Below are 11,003 nucleotides of genomic sequence, written 5' to 3'. Positions count from 1 at the left end.
TTTTTTTTTAAGTATAAAAACCTTAAATTAATCAACTTTTTATCATGTTAACAGCTTAAAGGGTATTTCAGACATTTTGATAAAAAAAAGTGTATACCAACACTTATTTGCCAAACACATCAACAACTTTTTTTTCAACTGCAGCACTTTTATCCAAACACATAACTACTTATTTTAAAAATAAGTTCCAGCACTTTAAAAGTTACTTTTTAAAAGTTACTTTTTTTAAGTCAATCCAAACGGGCTCTAACTCACATTTCCTTTTTGATCGTTTCATTGTAATTACAATTCATTTGATAACCTTTTTAGTCGACCTTTCTTGGGTTCACTAGAAATGTCATCAAAGCTCTCTCTTCCTATCCGACCTAAGGAAACCATCAAACCCTATCGGATATAAGTCTACTATAACCGGCTCATCTGTTTATGCTGGGCATAGAGATCAGATTGTTTATATCCATCTTTATATATATTTATATAGATTTGTTTACAAAATTGAGTGAAGTAAAAAACAATACAACTAAAAAATGTCACTTTCTCCCCATATTTAAACTTTGAATGAATTTTGAAAAGATTCAATGATATTATCATTTTGATCTCAAAAATAAGTGACTCTGTAATAATATGTATTTAATCATTTATAATCACTTGTCCTATGTTCTTTCAATTATAATTATTTACTAAATATTTTTAATTTAGTAATATTAATTTTATTTTACAATATTATATACGAGATGATACCACACACACATGCAAGTGACACTAGTTGTGTAAATAAATATGAGTTTAATTTTCTTATAAAGAAAATTGAAAAAGAAAATGGAGCTCCCAAGCATGTTTTAAGTTTGACCAAAAAGGGCTTTGTATTTTGGGGAAAATCTCCAGTAATTCATAATTTTGTTTTTGTTGACACGAGAGGTGGAGAAGATGGAAGAAGAAAGGGATTCATCCCAAAACAAAGCATGGCACTCTTACATCTCAGAGAACCTGCCTCGCACTGTCCAAGCGTCTACCGACTCCGCCATTCGCTCTGCCCGTTCCATACAAAATACATCCTCCACCCACCTTCGCACTCTTCAGGTTCTTTTAATTTGTATTACCCTCCCATTTGTAGCACTCATTCTACTATATGATTATTATTGAAACCCCATCTATTTGTTTTTCTCTGTTTTGTCCTGTAAGTATAAAAAAAAAAGGATTTACTAGGGTAGAACCATGATTTCAGTGTATGTGTCTTCAAGGTTGTGAAAGTTAGTAATTAGATTTTGAAGCCTTACAGGTATGTATGATGATTGCTAAATTGTCGATAAATAATTATTTGCATGTTTTTTTTTTTGGTGAGAGCACTTGTTAGGTATGCAGTCTGCACCTCAAATTTCTAGTTTCCTCTCGTAGTTGTTGCTCTAAAAATAAACTAAATGTAGAAAACTGATCAGGTAGAAGATTAATAGTTTAATTTGAAGGCTTCGCAAGGACCTTAACTTAATTACAGTTCTGTTACTGTAGTTTGAAGGAATAAAACTAACTTTCCTCATGCCTGAAGTGCTAATATGGTGGTATGGGGGAGTGGGGGTTTATAATACATATCCTTCTCTTTGCATTTATGCAAAGAGGCGGTTTTGCATCTTGAACACATGCCCTCGTGCCACGGCCTTTCCTCAAAGAAGTTCAAAGGGTTACCATCTTCTTGTGAGACCATTTGTCGGGCGGGCTGAATTGCTATGAAAAAGTTCCACTGGAGATATGCAGTAGAAATGGAACAAATAATCCTTTGGGCACTCTGTTGAACCACCAGCATTAAGTTGGTTAAATATAAAAGGGAACAAATAATTCATGAGAGGCTGATTAGATATTTGACACTTGCACTTCTCAAATTAGAAAACATGTGCAATTTACCATAAGAAAAAATATAATGTTGATGATAACAATGAAAAAATGTAATATTGATGATTAAAAGGGACAAGTTTTGACAACTTTTGTAGAAAAGCCAAAAGCTCCTTATTACCTGAGTGGGGAAGAACATTATCTCATGAGCTTTTCAACATCGAGTTGCCAGCAAAGTTTATCTCCTCTTTCTTTATCTTAAAGTCACTTTAACTTCTTCAACCAACAACATGTGACAATGAGCTGATACCCAAAGCCATTATGACCCCCAAATCTTTTTGTTTTTGTTTTTGATGAAGTAATAATTTCATTAATGACATCAAGCGGGTGCAAATATTTACACAGATGAACTAAACAAATAGAACGATATTGTCAGTTTTGGAAACTAAAACTACGCTATGACTAGTGAACTGACAATATCCAAAAATGGTTAAAAGGGTTGGGTTAAACATTTTTCTTTCAGAGAGTGACATGAAGTTGGGATTCCATCAAAACATCTTCTATTCCTATCTCTGACTAAATGCAACAAAAAATAGCTCTAGGGATGTTATGAATCTTTAGGGAAGGATCAATTCACACGGCGATATATAAATTCAGCTCGTTAAAGGGAGGCTGAAACCTTAGAGTTCATTCACAGAGACAACTCCTATCTCTTCAGCTCTTCAAAGGGAGACGGAAACCTTAGAGTTCAATGGAAGAGAGAACTCTGATCTCTTGCTTTTTGCTGAAATATGATTTACTGATTTATTCATTTAAATCCCCTTTAAATAGGAGTCTTATTACATCAATAGGAGGTCTACTTCTTATGAAAGTAGGAGACCTAAATCCTATTCCAAACTAATAACTATAGCTTAACCTAATCCTTATAAACCTATGAAACATAAACCCCATTCTAGAATAATAAATAAAGTTACTTAAATTATAAATAAATAATAAATAAATCTACTTAAAGATATAATTAAATACTTAAATTAATTGACTTCCTCGCATTCACATCAAGGGACCATCAGCCAAATGTTCTTGATGGCCTTATCAACTTTGTATGATCTCCAGCTCCTACAGGCCTCTTTAATGTTGGATGTCATGATCTAACACATACCAAAAATTGAGAAGAACATATTCCATAACCCTGAAGCTACTACAAAGTGAAGGAGCAGGTGGTTGACACTTCCGGCATTAGGCTTGCACATGTAGCATCCTATTGCGAATTGTATGCTTCTTTTTTTGAGATTTCCAGGGTCAAGCATGCTACATGCAAAGCTGTACAGTAAAAGCTGATGACTATAGTGGGTAACTTGGTTCTCCAATTAACTTCAATTGCCAAGAGTCAAATTTTTTGAAATGTGGTGAGCATATCCTGCCTTAATTATGTTTACCATGCCATCCGAATTGTTCCAAGCTATAGTGTCCCTCTCCTGGGAGTTCAAACTTTTTAGTCTTATAAGTAGCTCAATCAAACTTCCCATTTCTCAATCATGCAGGTTCCTTCTCAGTTGTAGAGTCCATGCATTCTCATCTCTGTTTGAACACTTGATGAATCATGATTTCTTGCTAGCAAAAAGAGGTGGGGAAACTCATTTTTCAGGATGCTGACCAGCTACTTGTCCTTCTAGAACTTTATGCTAGATTCATTCCCTACTTTGAAGTAAATATTGGGGACAAACTCACCCATAGGTTAATTGTATTTCCAAGGCCCAGTTCCATGAGGGCATCTTGTCAGCTTAGTTACCAATGATTATACAAACCATGTTCAGCTGCGACTACATCTTTCCACAACCCATGACATAAATGACCCTAAAATTTTTAAAGTTGGGAAGTAAAAAAGAGAGGCTATTAGGCTAACAAGAAATAGATTATCCTTTCTGTGAAGATCACTTCCTTATAATTTAGGCTCCGGGAAGCAATCTTGAGTCTGGCCAAAGCAATTCTATTACTCAATCGTGAACAACTTGCTTCCAATGCTCTTAACTTGCCAAGAAGAATGACTTGACTAGCAAGATAAATTTATTGGAAATAATTAGTGATCTCAGTTGAGCCACTCATAATATAACCATCGTGTTACATAAAGAGACTTATGGCGGTCATCGACCTAGAAAGACATAGGACAAAGTCTTGATAGAGATTTTATGGAGATATTTTTGAGTCTAGAGGTGTACAGGTGGCATATGTTAAAGTGAGTAATGACATGCAAGATGGGGCCAAGACCAAGTAGGACAGTGGGAGGAGACTCAAAACACTTCCCTGAGATAAGGCTGTACCAGGGATCAACTCTCAATGACTCAAACTCGTTTTGTTACCTTTGGTAATGGATTAATTGACACAACATATTCAAGAGGACGTACGATGTTGTATGTTATTCGCAGACAATATAGTATTAAATATTGATCGATAGAGACATGCGGTGGAGTTAATGATAGACGGGAGATATGGAGACAAACCCTAAAGTCTAAAGGCTTTGGGCTGAGCAAGACTAAAATAGAGTACATGGAGTGCAAGGTGACTATCTCCATCTCATGAGGCGGATGGGGAAGTGAGGATTGATACACAAGTCATCTATAGGAGAGGAAGCTTCAAGCGTCTTGGGTCTATAATTGACGAGCGCAAACACACTATAAATTAGTGCTTTGCTAGTCAAATATAGTATAGTATAAAGATCGTCTCCACAGGGATTGGTATAAATTGTAATTCAATCAGATGTTGCTAACTATTATTCAGGTGATTAAAAAATAAGAGCCGACTATAGTTAAGAACCATGATTATCGACTAAATTGTAAATGACATATAATTGGTAAGTAGAAAGTTTAATATCAATATATATAAGAGTATAGGGTATAAGGCAAAACCGGTGCATAATGCTAGTCGAGATCTGATCATGTTCATGTGTCATATCTAATGTCCTATCGATTCTCTCGAATTCGATATTTGATTAGGGTAACTCATAAGATTCAAATTTCTCTTTCGAGTAAATCTCAAGTTTAAGAATAAACTAATTATACTCCAATGAACACAAATATGCAAGAATATAGTTATGGATTATTTTTAAGGAAGAAACCATTTTCCTGATGATTCAATCAATAATTTTCAACAAGCGCTTTTTGTTTTACTTAGAAGAGATATATTGATTCAAACAACACAAGACTATGCTAACAATATTCACTAATATTCCTCTTTCATATAAATGAAATAATGAACAAGCTTGCAATTAAGTTCAACTCCCATAACTAATTCAAGCATCAAAACGAAAATTATAATCTTAACATATTCATCAATACACCATGTTTGTCAAATACCCTCTAAGAAACTACTCATTCATATCCTCACCTTTATCTCGCTCTTTTTCTCGATAAACTAATTCTGGGACAAGTTCCAAACTCCTATAGCATTGAGTCTCTTGCGAAATTCTAAAATTACACCTTGTTTTGATGACACACCCCACACTGCGTGGTCGTGTAGCTGGGTTTGATCTTTTCTTCTCTATTGTGCGTCGATAGCTTCAGGCTACACAATTGCGCAACTTCGCTGTGAACAACTTCACACTTTTTTTGTTCTTTTCATTCCTTTAGTACTTCTGTTGGTCAATCAATTTTGGGTACTTCAACCAAAATCAATGGAGAAACTCCGGACATATTCAATGGAAAGGAGTGACCCGTTTTGGGTACTTTGAAGAAAATGAAATAAAAATTTCTGTCACTCCTTTTCCTTTTATCTCCCATGATCAATATTTTTTTTGAGAAAGGTAACATTCTTGATCAATATTTTCTACTCAAGTTTTTCACATCATGTCTCAAATTTTACGTTTTATCACCCTATTTTAGATATTTGAATTATTTTTAGCCTAATTCTGCACCCCTATCCATACCTGGATCCGTATCCTGAATCTTAAAATTTAGACCTTGAAGGATCCGATCTCTAGATCCGCACCGATTTGGACACCCGCACCTGTGTACGAGGAATTATTTCAGTTGAAATACTCCCCAAACCAAATTTTCAAACTTTAAATACCCTATTGCAAGTTGAAGTTGAAATGATTGACCAAATCGTGAACTAGACTTAATTTGGAAATAATTTTCGAATATTTGAAATAATGTGCATGTTTAAATGGGTCTTTATTACCTTGGTACAAGCACTAAAGCAATGCACCACCTAAGCGAGGGGAAAAAATAACCTAATTTTTTATCTAGTTTCAGAGGTTAAATGCACCTTAAGCTAGCCTTAGACAACATTGATCCCACATTTGTTGAGGGAATGGGTTGTTGTCTTCTTATATGGTGTTAGGCTATCCTTCACCCTGTGAGCTATCTTTTGAGTTTGAATAACATCAAAGGTCCGTTTTCTTCGGGGTTCCATCTAAATCTTTTCATATTATCTTATCTTTATTGCCAATTCTGATCTATAAGTAATGTTTTGCAGGATTTTATTCCGAAGATTAAAGGCCAGTATAGAACTTGTGAAGAGGTTTTCTTTAGGAAAATTAAAGGTAACTTGGACATGCCTTCTTATAGTTTAGTATGGACAATTGTGCTTATATCTTCCTGAATGGATAGATCTAAAATTGATTACTGAATGCTGTCTGCCTTCTATGCATTATAATTGCAATGCTTCTCATCATTTGTTGGTCAGCAAGCTTTTGTTGCACATTTTCAAAAACAAGTGAACCTCATTGGCTTATAGATGCTGTGAGTCTTGCACACTTACTTCTTATACATGTACTATAAGCGAATTCCTGCTCTATATGTACAAAGAGAAGTCTGTCAATCACCTTTTCCCCCACTTTGAGATCGTGTATGACCTTTCATCACGCGCTGCTTTCTTCAAAATCAAGTGAACGATGCATCATTCATTGAGGAATTTTTATTGACTTGTCAGAGAGTCAACATTGATAAAACTATAAGGAAAAAATTGGGATGAAGTCTGCTTTGCCTGATTCCCAGTCAGTCCAATGGGAAAATAACTGTAATCGATGTTTTGTGGAGAAACCTTACCAATGAACATGATAAAGGTGTTCTGCATGCTTCCTTGGGCAGGAGAAAGCTGTTCAAGGAGATGATGAGCTTTTCACTTTTCTTTGTTCTTTTGGTAAAGCCTAATTAGACTTTAAATTTGACTAGTTCCTATTTTTCTACTTGTGCTACGGTACTTTATGCACTGTCTTGGTGCATTCGTTTATCACTTCAATTTACTCTTGAGTTATCTGAGGGAATAAAAATGAATGCGTGAATGTTCATCTCCTTTAGTTCTACATCGATATCCTTAACTTTTTATTGTTACCTTTCTTAACCTTTTATTGTTACCTTTTGGAATTTGACAGAGACTATTGTGACTATTAATTAATCTGACAGTAGGAATCTGATTTGAGATTAACTTGGTAGATATATTTTTCTCCTATAAATGCTCTTCAATCTATCCTTTCAGATGAGTTGGTATCTGCAAGAGAGCACCCTGCTATTGCTGGGGGAATTGGTATTGCTGCTGGCCTCCTCCTCATGCGAGGTATTACATGTACTTATTTTTTTTTTCATGCATAATGTGCTGGCAATTGATTCGGTATCACTTATAGCCTGTTTGGACATTGGCCTAGTTTCTAAACTTAGCTTATTTTGAAAAATGTTCATTTCAAAAGCACTTCCGAAAAATGCTTTGAAAAGACTTTTGGTGGGAATTAGTTTGTGTTTGGCCAATAAATTTGAAAACACTTTTGAACAACAATTAGTGTTTGAACAAGATGTTTTTGAAGTGTATTTTTCTCAACAGTGCTCTTCGAGAAAAAAAAATTACTTTTTTAGCTTCTGAAAAACAGCTTTTGCTATTCCCCATAAGCACTTATTTTCTCCCAAAAGCTTGTCCAAACACTTCACTTTTAAAAATAAGCACTTTTTAGAAAAAAATAAGCACTCTTGGGAAAAAATAAGCTTGGCCAAACATTCTATTAGTCTTAGATTGCTAGAAGAAGTCGGCATTTCGTTTGTATACCGACTCCTATTCCTCATTGTTTTTCTGAGGCTTCCTCATTGATTAATTCAAAATGTTGAGATTACTGTGAAGTGTGGCTAATCTTATGCGTATTGTTTTAAGTTATTCAATGTGAAAAAATTAATCTATTAAGTTAAATGAGGATTAACAAGGAATGAAATTTCTTCATGGGTCCAGGAAAACATAATCAGACTCAGTAAAGAATTTGGGGTACACTTCATTGGATGCGAAGAGGTGGCTTTGAACCTCTTTATGGCAATCGACAGTAAAAGACAAACTATTAAAAAGGCGGGGGGAGCAATAGTTCCTATTACTCCAGTGGGAAAGGTCCCAAAGGAACTCAAGAATTTGGAACCAAAGAGTAATTTTGTGAGTTATGGTACAAGGAGTAGGGGGGGATGCTTTATAGATGATCTTAATGAAGGTTAAGATAGTCTCATGGAATGTAAGGGGCCTCAATGATCCAAGTAAGAGGCTGCAAATCAAAAACTTGATGAATACATGGAGGGCTGATGTGTATTGTTTCCAGGAGTCAAAAATCAGTGGAGATATAAGCGGGATTGTAAAAGATTTGTGGGCAAATAGGAAGGTGAAATATGCACAACTAGAGGCACGGGGGACAAGAGGTGGTATCATTATCCTGTGGGATAGTAGTATCTGGGAGGGGGAAGTATGTGAAATAGGGGCTTACAACATCACTTGTAAGTTCACAGGGAAAGCACAAGATTTGGGATGGCATTTGTCAGGTGTCTATGCCCCAAATAGAAGACAACAAAGAGAAGAAGTATGGGGAGAGCTGGGGGCAGTGAGGGGTCTATTTAATGGACCTTGGGTGGTGGCTGGGGACTTTAATGTAGTGAGATTCCCTTCTGAGAAGAAAAACTGCAACAGATTCAACAAGGAGATGGAAGAATTTTCTGAATTTATAGAGGACATGGAACTGCAAGACTTACCTCTTGTAGGTGGCAGATTCACATGGAGGAAAGGGGATGGATATGATATCGCAGCAAGATTAGATAGATTCCTAATATCTGAGGAATGGGAAGTAGCTTTTAGAAAGATCAAACAATCAATCTTACCTAGAGTAACTTCCGACCACAATCCATTGTTGTTGGAATGTGGTAATTGGGAGAGATCAACCTCTAATTTTAAGTTTGAGAATTGGTAGCTGCAAACTAAAGACTTTAAAGAAAGAGTTAAAGAGTGGTGGAACTCCGCAATTTATATGGGAAAACCAGATTATATTTTAGCTTGCAAGCTAAAGTTACTGAAAGTCAAGTTGAAAGAATGGAGTAAAACAGTACATGGCAACCTAGGTATGCAAAAACAGAGCATCCTTAACCAGCTGGCTGAACTGGACCAGATACAAGATCAGAGAATCCTATCAGATGATGAGTCCTATTTAAGAGCAGTATTGACAGTGGAGTTTGAAGAAAATGCCAAGAGAGAGGAAGTGGCTTGGAGGCAAAGATCTAGGGCATTGTGGCTCAAAGAAGGGGACATGAATACAAAGTTCTTCCATAGAACTGCTAATTGTCACAAGAGGTATAACAACATTGATAAACTGATCATAAATGGGTCCAGTGTGACTGAACCAGCTGAGATCAGAGATGAAGTTACAACCTTCTACCAAAAACTTTACAATGAGACAGAATTCTGGAGACCTCAGTTCAACCCTAGAGGTCAAGCCAGGATAGATGAAGAAGATAATGCAGCTCTGCAAGCCCAATTTGAAGAGCAGGAAATTAAAAACTGTGTGTTCTCATGTGCAGGGGATAAGGCACCAGGCCCTGATGGTTTCACAATGGCCTTTTTCAAACAGTGCTGGGAAGAGATAAAACAAGAAGTGGTAGCTGCCATCCAGAACTTTCATGACCAGGGCTACTTTGAAAAAAGTTTCAATGCCACTTTCATAGCCCTGATCCCCAAGAAGTTTGGAGCATCTGAATTGAAAGATTTTAGGCCAATTAGCTTGATTGGGAGTATCTACAAAATCATATCAAAGATTTTAACAGAGAGACTCAAGAAAGTTATGTCAAAACTAGTGGATGAACAACAAATGGCATTCATTAAGGGCAGGCAAATTATGGATGCAATATTGGTGGCTAATGAATGTGTGGACATGAGATACAGATCCAAAGCTCCAGGAATTCTATGCAAGCTAGACATAGAAAAAGCTTATGATCATTTGAATTGGGAACATATGTGGAGAACATTAAGGAGGATGGGGTTTGGCAACACATGGATAAAATGGATGAGGTTCTGCATAACTACAGTGAAGTTTTCAGTTTTGATAAATGGCTCTCCAACTGGTTTCTTCTCCTCTGAGAGAGGGTTGAGACAAGGAGACCCCCTGTCTCCTTTTCTTTTCATTTTGGCCATGGAAGGTTTAAGTGACATGCTGAAGAGTGCTCAGGTGAATAACAGAATCAGGGGCTTCACTGTGAATGAAGGAAACTCCCTGGGAGTGTCTATTTCCCATTTACAATATGCTGATGACACCTTGGTTTTTTGTGAAGCAGAGAAGGAACAACTAAAACACCTAAGGGTTATCTTCATCCTATTTGAAGCAGTTTCTAGACTTCATATAAATTGGGAAAAGAGTTTTATCTATCCTGTGAATGAAGTTCCAGAAATCAGTACTTTGGCAAACATTTTAGGTGGTAAGATAGGAGAGCTTCCCACCACCTATCTTGGAATGCCATTGGGAGCTAAGAGTAAGTCCATGAACATATGGAACTCTGTGGTGGAAAGGTGTGAAAAGAAGCTAGTTAACTGGAGAAGTCAATATTTATCTTTGGGTGGCAGAGTCACACTGATCAATAGTGTTCTTGATGCCATGCCAACTTACATGATGTCCCTTTTCCCCATTCATGGGAAGATAATCAAAAAGTTGGATGCTATCAGGAGAAACTTTCTTTGGCAAGGTAATGGTGAAGGGGAGAAGAAGCACCATTTGGTTAAGTGGGAGGTTGTCATAACATCCAAAAAAGAGGGAGGTTTAGGAATTAAGAATCTGAAAGCACAAAACAAGAGCCTTCTGTTAAAATGGCTATGGAGACTGGCAGCCCATGAGCAGGGTCTATGGAAGAAAATCATCATTGCAAGATATGGTAGGGAAGGACCATGGACTACTCAGGCAGTTAAAACTC

The 11,003-nt window shown here is 36.4% G+C and overlaps 1 protein-coding gene across 1 annotated transcript in view; it reads left to right on the top strand.

Moving 5' to 3' along the window:
- Positions 1-817: 817 nt before the first annotated feature.
- The window catches only part of LOC102606203 (uncharacterized), a 17,103-nt gene continuing 6,917 nt past the window's right edge, over positions 818-11,003 (top strand). Inside the window, exons 1-3 of the mRNA XM_006348159.2 lie at positions 818-1,077; positions 6,292-6,358; positions 7,294-7,371. Of these exons, the coding sequence (XP_006348221.1) occupies positions 925-1,077; positions 6,292-6,358; positions 7,294-7,371 (298 nt within the window). The 5' untranslated portion in view covers positions 818-924. The remainder of the gene's footprint in view (positions 1,078-6,291; positions 6,359-7,293; positions 7,372-11,003) is intronic.

The sequence above is a fragment of the Solanum tuberosum genome, unplaced genomic scaffold (assembly GCF_000226075.1).
Source record: "Solanum tuberosum cultivar DM 1-3 516 R44 unplaced genomic scaffold, SolTub_3.0 scf00100, whole genome shotgun sequence".
NCBI classification, from domain to species: Eukaryota; Viridiplantae; Streptophyta; class Magnoliopsida; order Solanales; family Solanaceae; genus Solanum; species Solanum tuberosum.
This window is presented reverse-complemented; position numbering and strand designations above follow the sequence as displayed.